This window comes from Protobothrops mucrosquamatus, unplaced genomic scaffold (assembly GCF_001527695.2).
Source record: "Protobothrops mucrosquamatus isolate PMUCROS unplaced genomic scaffold, P.Mucros_1.0 scaffold112, whole genome shotgun sequence".
NCBI classification, from domain to species: domain Eukaryota; kingdom Metazoa; phylum Chordata; class Lepidosauria; order Squamata; family Viperidae; genus Protobothrops; species Protobothrops mucrosquamatus.
This window is the reverse complement of record NW_015386484.1, coordinates 394,043-410,273: the sequence shown is the minus strand read 5'-3', so window position 1 is coordinate 410,273 and position 16,231 is coordinate 394,043. Positions and strand designations below refer to the sequence as shown.

Genomic DNA, 16,231 nt, shown 5'->3' with positions numbered 1-16,231 from the left:
AGTCTTTTCTAACAGATGTTCATAAAATGTTGATGAATCAGTCCAGAAGCTTCAAAGATATGCAAAATCAAAATACAAAAAACATTTTTCTCCAAATCTAGTACACAGAGGTGAGATATACTACCCTTAAAAAGGGAGTTTTCATTTAATCTTGTCTCTTTAAAGAATGAACTTAGATACAGGGCAGACTATTGATAAAAGCCAGAAAGATTTAAAATTTCACCACAAATCTGAGCTTTGTGCTGTTTCCCCAAATTTTTAAAATCATACAGTGAAGTTATACATACTTTCAGTTTGCGACAGGGAAGCAAGAAGAGAAGAAATATGGAGCTACATGGACCTGTTTTTCCAAATTCATTTTAGATTTAGACCATATATGTGATTCATATAATAATCCAGAGGCACTCCACCCTACTGTAACAACTGCTTCCAATTCCACATATTTCAGGACTTAGAAGCTGCATAGTTACACATGCACCATGGATTGAGGAGAACTGCTTCCTACTATAACCTTCTGAATTTGCAAAACTTTAGACCACCGTTGTTAGTTTCCCTATTTCTAAGCAAGAACATCCAGGAAATTCACCCCCCCCCCTTTTTTTTTAGCCAAGATGTCTGTATGTAAGTTTGGCAAATAGGATTTAACAAAGCTGGATCACCAGTCTTTTGAGATTGGAAAGAATTGTTTTCTTTCTCCGTATTTCCCTCCTTCTAAAAAAACCCAGCTATAACTATAACATGGCCTTCAATTAAAATAAAAAAGATGCTGGTGTTCCCTTGAAAAGAACAGGAGCCCACTGGTAAAAGTGTAAGAAGATCCATGTTGTCTCCCTCAGCAGCTAACCAGATAACCAGAAACCCAGAAACTGTTTAGTCCTGACTTTTCTTACCAGCACTAATAATTAGAGGTAGGTTGTCCCCAGGGATTTCCTAGCTGGCATGGCTAAACTCCTTCAAGTCTTCCTGCCTGACCCTCTTGTACTTTGGTTACACGACCAATGTTTGTCCTGGGTGCTAGAATGCCAGGAGGAGAGAAAATGGTCTATTTTTTCCCAATGGCCTCCGATACTGTTAGTATTCAAAACCCAGGAAGTTTTTCATGGTTCAGGCTCTTACAAATGCACTCAGAGGAAAAAGCTCCATTTTTTTTCCTTCTAAAGACTATTAAGCCAGTCTCCTCGTGTTGCACTGAATGATACAGGAATGTGCCTTTTTCCAAGTAACAGATCTGAGTGGCTGCTTCATGTCCACAAAAAGCTTGTGAGGTAAGGAAAAGGCAGGATCTGTTCTCTTGCCTATGGCATACGAAGTTTTAATACACAGGGGAGGGGTTTTTTTTGGCACAAGAGGTCATTTAGTCATGTAGTCATGACTTACCCACAAGGGTAAATATGTCTCTAGGTTGGGAGGATCCTTGGATAAGATGAATTCAGCTGGATTTCCTCTGAAGGCTCCTTTCTACTATGCTGATCACCCAGGTGGAAAACACCTGCTGCCCATTTCCTGATAAGGGTCCAATAATGCTTATTCTTATTGCTGACCTGGTGCATAGATGAGCTCATCCTTCTCCAATCTAAAATTTTCCAAATGGCTTGGAACTGCAATTCCCAGAATTCTTTTGTTCACATGGCAGCCAGACCACTGGCTAAGAATTCTGGGAGTTGTACAGTTCTGAAGGCCATGTTGCCTAAGGAGTACTGGGAATTGTAGTGAAAATAAATCTGCAGGGCAGCAGTCTGAGAAAGGCTGGGGTGAGTGCACATCGTATCCTGAACCTGGAAAAGAGTTGGCTGGATTTTCAAGCTATGCACAAAGATCTCCTTTTAAAAGGATGACTTAGATGTTTCCTCCTCTTTCTCTCCTTCCAGAAATCCAGACTGCTTTTTTGAGGGCCTAACAGCATATGGGTGTATGCATGTGCACACATACATTATATCTTGTTACAAAAATCTTAACACACATTTGGATCTCCCAAGTGGGCAAGCAGTTTAAAGGGGGTGGTAATTTGGAGCAGAGAAGGGTTAAGAGGAGACAGTTACAGCTCTACCTTATAGCTTCTCTCTGGGGCAAACTGCCTGCTTTTTCACCCAAAAAAGCAGCCTTGGCCTTCATGTACTTCTGCCAAACATGGTCGGAACAGAAGGAAGGAAGGAAGGAAGGAAGGAAGGAAGGAAGGAAGGAAGGAAGGAAGGAAGGAAGGAAGGAAGGAGCTAAGGTGTGCACACAGTGAAACATGCACATAGCACACATGTGGGTACTGACAGAGCTACATTCACATAACACATTTCACCTGGTTATCAAATTGAGCTTTTTGTGTGTGTGTGGATTTGCACAATATATCAACTTCAAATGAATCAAATAGGCTGGGTTTGCATAACATGCTAAGCTATATAAAAGATAAAATACTAACCAAGGTTAAGAGTGACAATAAGCTCAGTATGTTGTGCAAATACAACCACTAAATCTTCAACTGACTGGGCAAAACATGTTGTGTGAATGTCATCAGACACGGGCTCCAGGGAGCACGCAGACCAAACATCTGCACAGATCTCTCAATCTCGCAACTTCCAAGGAAAGGCTAAGCACATGCTAAGCACACGCATAGACCCCCATGGCCGCTTCGCAGAACAACGAAGTGGGGCTTGAGCATCCAAGTATGCAAGTCCACATAAACCCAAGGCACCACTTTATAGGACAAAGGTTTTAGAGAGGATCTGTAGAGGTGTATTGGGGGACAGGATAGCAGCCCCCATCCTAATGCCAGCTTGTGAGCAACTGCCAGCTGATGACAGAAGCTTATGTGCTCAGCGGGGCGTGCAAAGCTTTTCGCAACCACAAAGCGTACAAGGAGAAAGTCAAGGATCCCTCACTTCCCCTCCACTTTGCGGGATGCACATGAGGAGAAGGACATATTCACAAGGAGCATTTACAAGAACCTGGGCTGCCCAGTATCTCTGTGCAAGCCAGGCACAGAACTCATCCCCCAAGGAAGGAAGCAGGGAGAACCAGCTCCCAGTGGTTTTTCAAAAACCAGCTCTAGCTGGTGAGCTGGGTGCAGCTGGTGGCAGGACTCAGCAGGGAAAGCTTTTCTTCAGCCCAGCTCATACAGAGACATGCAGGCTTGGGGCTGCTTGCCTGCCCCTGCTGTACTCATTCAGACATTTCAGCATGTGCACACAGTCCACTCTCAGCTCGCCGGTGTGTCTCCCAGAAGACTCGGTCCAATTGCTCCAGCTGTGGACTCAGGGGAAGTTGCATAGCCAGATGCATGCGGAGAGCTTCTAGCCACTGCTCCAACCGACTGAAGGAAGGCCTGGAGAGAAAGAGCAGAAGAACGTGAGGAGTTTTGCTCGATCAGGCTAGAAGTCCCAAACAGCCTAGAGCAGTGCCCGCAAACTTTTGGGCACCAGAGACTGGTTCCATGGAGAGTGTTTTTCCCCGCAGAGCCGGGCAGACGTGGTTTTGCTTGCTGCCTGGATCCCGCATGTGTGCGGATGGGGCTTCACTCGCTTGTGCAGCCTGGTTCTTGGTGTGCTGAGAACTGGTGCCAGTCTGCAGCCTGAGGATTGGAGACCCCTGGATCAGAGGGCCCTAGGCAGAGCCTGAAGTTGGCACTCCTCTACCACACTATTTTTCAACCTTGGCAGGTTGAAGATGTATGGACTTCCCAGAATTCCCAATGTATGTGTTTGTGTGTATTTTCCCTCCATTGAATATACTGAAAGAGGACAAGAATCACGATCACCAGGAGTCAAAAACAACTTGATGGCACATAATTCCTCAAAAATATGAGCATAGGCTACTCTCCATTTAAAGATTACAAGAATCATGGTAAATATAGGGGTAATGCTGAATATGCATCAGGATCTAATAAGAAGGAGAATAGTTTCCTCCAAGTTCTCTATACTAGTTCTTTCTCAACCTCAGTGAGGTTGAATGAGAAGCACTGGCTTAACTTGTCCTTCCAGGCTCTACCATCTGCCCTGAGGAAGACTCATCTCTTTCTCCAAGCCACATAGCCTCTCATCCCCATATCTAGGGGCTTCTCTGACTCTCTCATCTGACACATCTGTTTCCTCTTGCTCACCGTTTCTCAGGATCTAAATCACAGCAACAAACAGCAATAGGAAAGAAGCTGGGAGGACAACTGGGAGGGCAGTAGTGGTCCAGGAAGCCTCGCACATTGAGGCCAAAATCCAAGGCTCGAGGCAGGTAGTCAGGGTCAGCGCTAACTCTTCCAATGATCTGTGCAAAATAAAAAAGGAGTTGTTAGAAGTTTATCTCGACTGGTCTAGGATTGGTTAACAATCTAGAACAGGGCTTTTCAACCTTTTCACCCATTGTACCACTTTTAGGATATGGCAATATTCGAGTACCACCAGTCGCCTAGCAAGGTGTCAAAAACTTGATGACAAAAAAAAAAGGAAAAAAGTGATAAAGTACAGGTAGTCCTCGACTTACAACAGTTCGCTTAGTGACTGTTCGAAGTTACAATGGCACTGAAAAAAGTGCCCCCCAAACCACAGCCGAGCAAGACACCTGCCTGCCCGCCCGGCATCACTCTCATTCCCCTCCCCCGCTACCACTTTTCTAGGATGGTCGCGTACCACCTGCCAGGTGCCAATGTACCACAGGTGGTACCCGTACCACTGGCCGAAAAGCCCTGATCTAGAACAGTGGCTCCCAACCTTTTGGGCACCAGGGACTGATTCTGTGGAGAAAGGTTTTTCGGCGGACTGGAGGAGGTGTGGTTTTGCATGCTGCCTGGATCCCGCGGATGGGGCTTTGCTTGTTTGTGCGGATCGATTGCTGGCATGCTGTGGACCTCTCGGTCCACGGACTGGGGATTGAGGACCCCGATCTAGAACAAGTCTCCAAAGATGGTCCTTTGGAGATAAACTGAGCCACATAGAAGAGCCAAGTAGAATACTGGCTGGCCCATGCCAGATGCCTCAAGGGCTTTTCAAAAGTCTGTGTACAGCATTTGTATGTTTCATTTCAGTATCTCTGATAGAAATATGCAGAAATATGCCTGAGTATTCTTTACAATAATGCTAACTTTATGAGGCTAGTATTATCATTCTCACATTACATGTAGGAAACTAAGGTGGGGTATAAGGGATGGTCTTCAACTTACAGCAGTTCACTTAGTGACCGTTCAAAGTTACAACAACACTAAAAAAGTGACTTATGATCATTTTTCACACTTATGACTGTTGCAACATCCCCATGGTCATGTGATCAAAATTCAGACGCTCGGTAACTGACTCGTATTTATGACAGTTGTAGTGTTCCAGGGTTGTGGATCACCTTTTGTGAGTTTCTTATAAGCAAAGTCAATGGGGAAACCAGATTGACTTAACAACTGTGTTATTAACTTAACAACTGCAGTGATTCACTTAACAATTGTGACAAGAAAATGGGACAAATTCATTTAACAAATGTTTCACTTAGCAAGAGAAATGTTGGGCTCAATTATGGTCGTAAGTCGAGGACTACCTATATATGCCGGGAAATAGCTTAGTGAGAAATCCCAAGCAGGTGAAAATCTCTCTTTCTCTCTCTTTCATGATTGTATGAGTTAAGCTGAGGGTGAGGTTGAGCCAAAAGATAGCAACTACTTCAAAATTACCAAGTGAGCTTTCACTACGGACAGTCAACCCGTACCTGAATTTTCCCAGTCCTAGTCCAATACTTTAGCACTTACTAAAGCAGGCCAAACACCCAGATGACCCTTAGGTGGCAGTTTTAAAATGTTCTTAAATGTTCAGCATCTCTCTGCTGCCATCTAGTAGTGATTGTCTAAATCAATCACTTTAAAATGTGTGGATTTCAACTCCCAGGGGAATTTTGAGAATTGGTCCACACATCTTGAAGTATCTAAGGATGAGAAACAGTGGTGTGATAGCCCTGATCTGTATACCACACCAGGTCTTGATCATAACCAAGGCTCTCCTATTTTTTTTCAACCGAGAACGATATCAATTTTGATGTAATTTACCAGAGTTGCATGCGGATGCATTTAAAATTCAAAACAGGAGAAACAGAACCATCCCCTTTCCCTCTTTTCTTGCCATTCCATTTTTTGCTCTTGCTTCTCAAAATGAAGTTAACTGCAACAACCCTTCCTTTAAAAGATGCAAGAACAAGGATAGAGGCGTCTGCCCGAACCGCTCTCTGGAAATGTTCCTCTAGATTTCTCAACTGCACCATCTAGCAACCCTTCCTTCTTCATTGAATGCTTTATGTTTCTGGGACTCACCTCACAAAGGATGATGCCGAAAGAGAAGACATCCACTTTTTCATCATAACTTCTCCCTGCAAAAAGAGGACAAAAGACAAAAGAACCTATTTAGCTATCAGTCCCAGACGTCCTAGCCAGGGGTGAACTATTGCTCCGAGTTGGTGAGTTCATTTAGAATTTGTAAAGCAGCTGATTGGCCCTCTCACAAAATGGCTTCCTTAAGGGCCCATGAGCTCTCATGATAATCTGTCCCAAAGTAGCTGTAAGTGAAATTGCCTCTTTCTTTTGCTGCCCATTTTATCTTAGTTTCAATGTGCTCAGAAAAAATCCTCCTGTTCCTCAGGGTTATTCCTTCTGCTCATTACACAAAGATTACTTCCCGGACAGCTTCCCAAACATGGTCCTTGTTATCCTCAGTTGCTGACCACAATTAAACCAGTCCTGGTGAGGCTCTAGTCTATCCCAACCCCCAACTTCCCTGCCCCACTCACCATTGATCATCTCAGGAGCCATCCAGTAAGGATTGCCCACCACGGTGTACCGTTTCCTTCGGTCAGGCTTCTTCAGGTTTGCTAGCTGGTTCTTCTCGTCCACCATCAGCCGAGCAAGGCCAAAATCAGCCACCACCACATTTTTGTTCTGTGTAAAGGACAGAAATAATCTTTCTCCCCCTTTCTTTTAATTATCCAGTGGATTTAACACTTTCAGTTTACAATGCTTTAATGTTGTTGGCTGACAAGACAGTATTTAAGAAAAGAGGAAATACCATTTCTGTTGCTCTCAGTGTCAGCTTCAAAAGATGTGGCTTGTTTTTGAAGCAAAACAAATATCAGCCGAACCTGATTATTTTAAATATTATTTATGTTATCGAATGTTATTTAGAAATGAACTTATTTCATACTCAGTTTATCTACTATTACATTACATTATTTACATTCATGTATTATTATTACATTAAAAGTGTTACTATAGTTTTAAAATTAGCTTTATTTTTTTCATGGATGGGAGGGTTAATTCAACTGAAAAAGACAAAATTCTTATTTTCTGCAGAATGTTGACAACTAACATTTACTGTTTATGTGACAAACTATTATCAGAAATAGTTCCAGGGTTTGGCTTGGTGTTTTTTTATAAATATTTGTCTCTAGCATCTCCACTGGTGAAGTAGGTCTTTGGAACAGTCTTTGGAACAGCTAAAGAAGTGTCCATGTTGGTGAACGTCAGCATTTTTAATCTATTTTAAATTTCCATCCTTTCAAAATAGAAAATGATTTTGTGGGATAATAGCTGTAACACTAAAAATGTCCACTGAGTATAGATAAAAGTCAATAAAGTATTATCACTGATATATCTGATACTTTTACATGTATTTTTTTTAATACATACCAATCACACTATTCCCTTTTGGAGTAAGTAAAATTGTGCAAATAGTATGCCAAAAGAATTTCAAAAATGAGATGAGAAAAAGAGAGGGAAGTCTAATTTACACTTTCTGAGAACTTCATCAATCTCTCCAACCACGATTCTGTCTTTCTGATCCTTTTGACTCCTCCACTCATTCTCTGCTGTTTTTGTTTTGCCATTCAGCCCTCCTTCATTCTCTCTATATGGCTAACCCTCCTCAACAAATTCCTTTCCCAATGAAATTCACTGTTGCATTCAGTCCATATGCAATCAGGACCCATTTATTTTTTGTTTTACTGGTTCTCTATTTTTACTATTTTCAACATTCTCCTTACATAGCCAGTTCTCATTTCCATGTAACAAAGTGAAAAGAAGTGCAGCGAGTTATTTTTACTTCTTTTTTCAAACATTAATTTCTTGAAACGGGCTTCTGTTTCTGTCATTACTTTCTAGTTTGTAGGGGACTCTCTTTCTATCAGCATTGAACATTTAAACATTTCTCCATCCATTGTTTGTTAACAGAAAAGACTGAATTCAGGTTATTATTTATCAGAAACACTAGTCCCTGAGAATCTGAAGCCAAACAAAATAAAATGACACCTGGGAATGTCATGCAAAATCCCATAAATTTTAACTATTTCTTTGTTTGTTAGATAATAATGTAATTATTAAAATATATGACAAGTATTTTGTCCAATGCCTATCCCAATGAATTTTTTAGTTTTACTTATGAGATAGGAGTTGCACAGTTATTCTTTTGGGAGGCTGAAAGTATTGTAAAATTTGAGAATCCTGATATGAAGTGTCAAGCGCCAGGGAAATCAGGAGATTCAGGCAGTTCAAATTAGTATAAAGATTTATTGCAAATTTAAGCTTTCTACAAAAATCTGAGCTACTAACAGTCAAGGAAAATGAGTGGGAATAAGAAGGCATTCAAGATGGGCTGGACTTAGATCTCTTGTGGGCATGCAGGGACTCATGACTTATGACACATTTGACCCCTCTCTCAGACTCAGCCTGGTCATCTCCTACAACAAGGGTAAGCAATATCCTAAATGGGTACCTGGATTCTCCCCAAAGCTGATTATTGAATTACTATAATACATTTTTCTAAATTTGTAGAATACAATTTAAGCATAAACTAACCAAACCAGCTGAATTTATAGAACATATTAAGCCTCCAGACTACAACAACAAAGATAACCACAATTACATTTCATCATGTTTAGCATGTGATGCACATATAGCCACTACAATTTTAATGATCTAGCAATATGTGCACATCTTATACATATCCAACCATTTTATTTAGCCTTGAGAAAGCCAAATCAGGGGAAATGTAATGATACTGAATGGATATCACACTGAAAGTAAAGAGCTGTTCATAATCATTCCAGAGTACAGAGAGTGAGATGATGGGGCAAATTCTCATTTAAATGTTACAAAAAGTTTTTTTTAATATTAAGAGGAGTTTGATAGCGGAAGCAATTAATGAAAAGAGCAGTAGATGTTCAAGCAAGATTGGACAGCCATCTTTCTGAAATACTTTAATATGAATTCTAGCAGTGGACATGGATTTAGGCTCAATAGGGTTGAATAGCCTAAATTGGTTAGGCTATTGGGATTTCTCAACCTTGGTTCCTTGGTACTGGCTGGAGAATTCCGGGAGTTGAAATCCATATACCTTAAAGTTGCCAAAGTTGAAAAACAATAGCTTAAAATGGCTTTTTCCAACTCTTATGATACTGTAATTTTATATATAATTCCCTCTTTCAGCTTTCAGGAAAATAAACAACAAATCAATCTTGGATTAACTTCTGCCTGCCCCTGAGAAATCTACCTGTTAATTTGTTAAAAGTGTAGGAGACAATAGAGGGAAACAAACCTGAACTTGGCTACTAGTTCCAAGTTCTCACTTTCTATTCACACAGTAATCTGAAACAAAGCAGAGATTTGGGACAAAGTACAATCTGAAAACAGAGGCAGGTTTCTACGATCCTGCATCTTAAAATGTTATATATTTTCACAAATCAGAGATTGTTACATTCAAGACCTACAATAATCCTCTCCTTCGTTTGTTGTTTTTAAGATGTTCTTAAAAATTAAGAATACTCTTCATAACTTACCTTCTCAAAATGCAACATTTTCTCGTTGCTTTTAAAATTATTTTTTATGTTTTTAAAATAAAACAAAAACTTAGCAAAGCAAATAATATAAATAAAACTTAAATTAATGAATGAATTAAAAATTTGACCAGTGCTAGCTTACTTCTCGCACAAGGCAGTTGTGTGTATTGAGGTCCCTGTGAATGATATTCATAGAATGGAGATAAGCCTATAAAAAGAAATGAGAACAAGAGAGTTAGAAATTTTGTTATTCTTCCATAACTCTTTTCTTTTTTAAAAGGATGTGGTTGACTTCACTTTATCCAGCACTGCTATATGCTCTTACCCTTAATATATATAATAAGACAGTTCCCATTTCATAGGAGGTTGATATTTGAAATGAAACTTGATCTATCTAGCATACAGGCAGTCCTTGAGTTATGACCGGTTACTTAGCAGCTTTTCAAAGTTACAACAAATTCATTTTACCTTGGGGCTAATTATGACTCAGATTTAAAATTCCAATGATCATATGACCAAACTTCAGATGCTTGGCAACATGACCACATTTACGTTCGTTTGTAGCATCCCGCAGTCATATGATTACATTTTATTACAGTTTTGCTAAAAATTGGCACTTCCAGTTTTTGGCAAAACTGCTCCCATAGTGAACCATTGGTTTGCTTAATGATGTAAATCGGCATTCATTCAACAACCTCAGATTCACGTAACAACCGACGTAAAAAAAGTTTATAAAATTAGATTGGTCAAGTGACCGACCTGTTTTACAACAGTCATGACTTATGACCATGATAGAATAGAACAACAGAGTTGGGAGGGACCTTGGAGGTCTTCTAGCTCAACCCCCTGTTCAGGCAGGAAACCCTATACCAGTGATGGCGAACCTTTTAGAGATCGAGTGCCCAAACTGCAACACAAAACCCACTTATGCATTGTCGGGTGCCGGGTGGGTGTGGCCCATTGGGTGGGCATGGCCCATTGGGTGGGCATGGCCCATTGGGTGGTAACAGCAGACTGGGTGGGACTAAAAAGTTCAATCAATCAATTCCAACTTTGCGAGATCTTTTTTTTCCCGTGAGAAGTTGAAATTGACTGATTGATTGGACCTTTTTTTTTGTACATGGCAGCAGAGGCCTAAAGCGAAAAGGTTTTATAAAACCCAGCTGAAGGCCTAGGATTGGGGCGATGGTGCGCGTGCCCACAGAGAGGGCTCTGAGTGCCGCCTCTGGCACCCGTGCCAAAGGTTCGCCACCACTGCCCTATACCATTTCAGACAAATGGTTATCCAATCTCTTCTTAAAAACTTCCAGTGTCGGAGCATCCACAACTTCTGGAGGCAAGTTGTTCCACTGATTAATTGTTCTAGGTTGCTTCTCTTCTTGATTAGTTGTCCTGCCTTCAGGTGCTTTGGAGGATAGACTCCCTCTTCTTTGTGGCAACCCCTGAGACATTGGAACACTGCTATCATGTCCCCCTAGTCCTTCTTTTCATTAAACTAGACATACCCAATTCCAGCAACCATTCCTTATATGTTTTAGCCTCCGGTCCCCTGATCATCTTTGTTACTCTTCTCTGCACTCTTTCTAGAGTCTCAACATCTTTTTTACATTGTGGCGACCAAACCTGGATGCATTATTCCAAGTGTGGCCTTACCAAGGCATTGTAAAGTGGTGTTAACACTTCACGTGATCTTGATCCTATGCTTGCTGATATTTAAGTGATTGTCCACTAGGACTCCAAGATCCTTCTCACAGTTACTACTACTGAGCCAGGTACTACCTATACCAGACATGTCAAACTCATGACGTCACGTGACGTGACATTGTGCGACGTATCGGAGCTTTTTCCCTATTGCTGGCAATGGGGTGGGCGCAGTTTCCTCGTGATGTGTCCGGCCCACGGGCCGGCAGTTTCACACCCCTGACCTATACTATATCTCTGCATTTGATTTTTCTTGCCTACATATAGAACTTTACTTTTTCACCACTGAATTTTATTTTGGTAGATAGAGCCCAGTGTTCAAGTCTGTCAAGATCAGTGGTGGGATTCAGCCAGTTCGCACCAGTTCAGCAGAACCGGTAGCTAATTTTTTGTTGCCCAGGCTCAGAATGGACTTCCAGAAGCGGCATCCACACAGAGAACCGGTTGTTCACATATTTGAATCCCACCACTGGTCAAAATCCTTCTGTATCTTAAGCCTGTCTTCTGGAGTGTTGGCTATTCCTGCCAGCTTGGTGTCATCTGCAAATCTGATGAGTTCCCCATCTATCCCCTCATCCAAATCATTGATGAAGATGTTGAAAAGTACTGGGCCTAAAACAGAGCCTTGTGGTACCCCACTGCATATTTCCCTCCATGTAGATAAGTTCCATTGAGGACTACACATTGAATGTGGTTAGTCGGACAGTTACGAATCCATCTGGTCATAATGCTGCATAACCCACATTTTTCTAACTTATCAAATAGTAGGTTATGGTCTACTTTATCAAATGCCTTACTGAAGGCATTTGGGCAAGCTCCATTATAGTTGTAAGACAAGGGTTGCCTGTACATGAAACCCCCTGCCTCAATTTGCAGAGATTGTTTCTGGACATTTATGGTTAAGGGGGAGGGTCTTCACATTCTCTTTTTAAATGGTGCTGTGGAAAATTTAAATCAGGAGCAAAGCACATGAAACAGATTGCGAACATATTTTTTATTTTAACCAAATCTGTGTCACCCACCCTTGTTCATAAGCGAGTAAGAATGAACCCAATTGAATCAGATTCAAAAAATCCACACAATCTAGCATTGTGCTTACAAGACTGGCCAGTAAGTTATTCTGAAAAGCTCACAAGTAACATGATTTGTTGCCTCAAGTTATGGAGGCTTCATTTGGTGAACAACCTTCATGAATTGAACACATACTTTTAAAGGGTAGTGAATAAGACAGAAGGGAAATTTTAATATGATTCCTGCAAGATCTTTTCCTAATGCCCCACAGAAATGTTAGCTTAGTCTGCTGCAAATTCATGCTCACACTCACCATCCCTGAAGCGATATCTTTTGCAAAACTGACCCGCTGGCTCCAAGGATACTGACTATCCTGGAAGAAAAATGTTGTTGGTGAGTGAAGTATCTGGAAAAGTTGGGGTGAAACCCATCTGGGCAAAAGACCTGGAGCATCTCACTTCTATCAGGATATGGAGAGAGCAGCAGGAAAGAGACTTTGCCTCCTTTTCACGACTAAAATCACAAAACATACTGTAGCTGGTTACTGAATTAATCGTGTCTACAATACTCTAAATCAAAAACCTAACCTTAGTATTATTAACTAAGCTTAGTAGATTGTTCACATGCAATTGTGAGATCTTTGCTGTTAATTAAGAACATTCAGTTCAATTGAGACCTGGGGAATATTGTGAGAATATTGGTGAGAATATTGGTCACACTTGATTATGACCATCCCTATTGTACCTGATCCCTCGGTGGAAAAGTAGTTATCTTCCTTTTTATATGGATGGGTCCAGTTGGTCTTGACAGTGGAGAAGGAACAGGCTTTGGCTTAAACCTGATAAAAGCAAATGAGTGGTGTGGATAATTGGATCTCCTGATTGTGGAGTTATTCAATCTTTGATCCTGAATAGGAATGCATTTCTCTTTGGGTTTGGTGGGCAACTTGATACTCTCTAGAATTCAGTTTGTGCTCCAGCAGGAGTGTTTTAACATGTAGTGTCAATTACGCCATGATGTTAAGTCACAATACAGTTGCTTGGCCACAACATCTATTGTGTTTTATTAACCCTGGCTTCCTGTGCTGTGTGAACCCAGCCAGACTGTCTCTTCTGCTCTCCCTCCTCCTGCTCAGATGCTCAATATTCTCACATTAGGTTCTATGCCCTCACCATGCTTTTAATGAGCCCACGAAGTGTGCCTCCCTTGATGTACTCTGTGATGAAGTTCAGCCTCTTGTCTTTGTAGAGGACTCCAATGAACCTCAGCACATTGGGATGTTCCAGACAGCGCATTACCTTCACCTAAGGAACAAAATCACAAGACAGTTAATCCTGCATTTCTCAAAATCTCTTGGTGTTGACAGGAAACCACAGGGCATACAACATCAGGAAAAGCTTGGCAATTTTATAGCATATTGGGCTACTACCTATTTGTCTGTAAGCCCTGTAGCAACTACGTAAACTTCGGGGACTTCACAGAATGAAAGATTGTGACAAATATTATGAAGGAAAAGCTTGTCCTAGAACAGCATATGCTCTAAATGAGACTTAGAGAACTCAGAAATCCTTGCTTACTGTCTCAAAACACTAGGGATTACCATACAGATTAAAGAAGAGATACACAGATTTAAATTAAGCAACATTTCATGTGGGGAGTAAACAACAAAAATGTAAATGATACTAGTAGAAAATCAACAGAAAGGAACGTTCTATAGACACTGGAGTAAGCTGGAGTAACTAACCTCTTTAAGAAACGTCCTTTGAGTCTCCTCATCAAAACGGATAAGTTCCTTCATGACCATCACTTCTCCAGTCTCCCGGTGTGTCACCTGATAAAGAAAGCAGATGGCATTTAGGGCTATACACTTACAACTGTTGCAGCATCTCACATAAATCGAGGACTACCCATATATAGTTATCTAATGCAATTATTAAGGAAATCAACCCCGACTGCTCTTTGGGAGGACACAGGCTGAAGCTAAAGCCCAAATACTCATTGGAAAAGATCCTGATACTTGGTAAGACTGAAGGCCAAAGGAGAAGGGGTCAGCAGAGGATGAGATGGTTAGATAGTGTCACCGACGCAATGAACATGAATTTGGGCAAACTCCGGGAGACAGTGGAGATCAGGGGAGCCTGGAGTGCTGTGGTCCATTGGGTCATGAAGAGTTGGATATGACTTAATGAACAACAATGCAATTATTATTCAAAAATATATAAATTTCTAATGTGTATATATAACTATATGTTTAAACCTGTTGTATTTAGTGTAAATGAGTTTCATATTTCATTATATTTGTCCATCTGTAGGCAATCTGCTCATAGGTGGCAAGTGCAATCAGTCCTCAATCCATTGAATAAATGGAGCTATATGTTTCTCTTTCCAGTGCCCAAATATCAGTCTTTTGGCCATAGTAAGGACACAGAGAATCCATTTACATTGTCCACTTGCCATATTCCAAGTACTTGGCATGCACTGTAATTCAAAAGAATATAATTGTCTGAACATTTTATCTTTTGTTACACAATCATATTTACAGTATAAAGTCTACTACTTTTTCCCAAAACTTTGTAAGTAAAGGGCCTTGTGCAAAATGTAGCCTTATTACATCCCCAACAAAATGCTGTTCTGACACCACGCTTATACCTTAATGGCCTGCCCGAAGCAGCCCTTGCCCAACACCTCGCCATGAATGAGATCCGAGGGGCGGAAGATGCGATGAAGACGGGAGACAACGCGTAGTGATTCTGAGCGACCAATATCTTTCCTCTGGGAGGAGGGGGAGCCCAGAGAGCTGGAACAAGGTGATTTATCAATGCTACAGCTCCTCCTGTTTGGAAGAAGAGAAATGCTCTTCTCAGGTACACATCAGGCATGCTCTTTTCACAAAAGAACAATATAGCAGTGTCCCAATATATCAGGGGTTGCCACAAAGAAGAGGGGGTCAAGCTATCCTCCAAAGCACCTGAAGGCAGGACAAGAAGCAATGGATGGAAGCTAATCAAGGAGAGAAACAACCTAGACTTAAGGAGAAATTTCTTGATAGAATAATTAATCAGTGGAACAACTTGCCTCCAGAACTTGTGAATGCTCCAACACTGGAAGTTTTAAAGAAGTGATTGGACAACCATTTGTCTGAAATGGTACAGAGCTTTTTGCCTGAGCAGGGGGTTAGACTAGAAGATCTCCAAGGCCCTGTCCAGCTCTGTTATTCTGTTAATTTCTCTAGGTTCAGGAGGAAACTGGAAGACTTTCTTCTTAAACAACTTCCTGTTTGCCCTTAATTTCAGTTTAATTAGGATAACACAGCTTGCAACGTACCCTCATCTTTTTTGGATTAGTAAAAGATTACAAAATGGCTGTTTTCATAGGAGTAGAATCTGTGTCTCTGTTAAGGATGGGCAACCCGATGTTCTGCTGTTGTTGTTCAGGAACCTTATTCCTGATGTTCTGTTACTCAAGAGGTCTTGACAAGGCACACACATCTTGGGCTCACAGGTTCCCTCATTTCTACCAGCATGGAATCAGATTTACCTTATGTAAAGAAACCAGTTTGCTGCATGGTCCAAACCATAATAAACTGCAGGATCCAATCTGGGTCGATCACTGGGACCAGAGGTTTAATCTTCCAAGCTTTCAGACTCATGCTGGAGCCCATTGTCAAGGAACTTCTCTCTCACCAGAATGTGTGTGAGAGAATGTGTGTCTCACATTCTGGAGAGAGAGAAAAGTTCCCCAAGGA

The 16,231-nt window shown here is 41.2% G+C and overlaps 1 protein-coding gene across 1 annotated transcript in view; it reads right to left on the bottom strand.

Annotated features, from left to right (window-relative positions):
- Positions 1-3,150: 3,150 nt before the first annotated feature.
- The window catches only part of LIMK1 (LIM domain kinase 1), a 46,055-nt gene continuing 32,974 nt past the window's right edge, over positions 3,151-16,231 (bottom strand). The window contains exons 8-16 of the mRNA XM_015812805.1: positions 15,136-15,319; positions 14,231-14,317; positions 13,659-13,790; positions 12,800-12,859; positions 9,917-9,982; positions 6,736-6,883; positions 6,263-6,318; positions 4,088-4,245; positions 3,151-3,313 (exon numbers count right to left, since the gene is read on the bottom strand). Coding sequence (XP_015668291.1) covers positions 3,151-3,313; positions 4,088-4,245; positions 6,263-6,318; positions 6,736-6,883; positions 9,917-9,982; positions 12,800-12,859; positions 13,659-13,790; positions 14,231-14,317; positions 15,136-15,319 — 1,054 coding nt within the window. The remainder of the gene's footprint in view (positions 3,314-4,087; positions 4,246-6,262; positions 6,319-6,735; positions 6,884-9,916; positions 9,983-12,799; positions 12,860-13,658; positions 13,791-14,230; positions 14,318-15,135; positions 15,320-16,231) is intronic.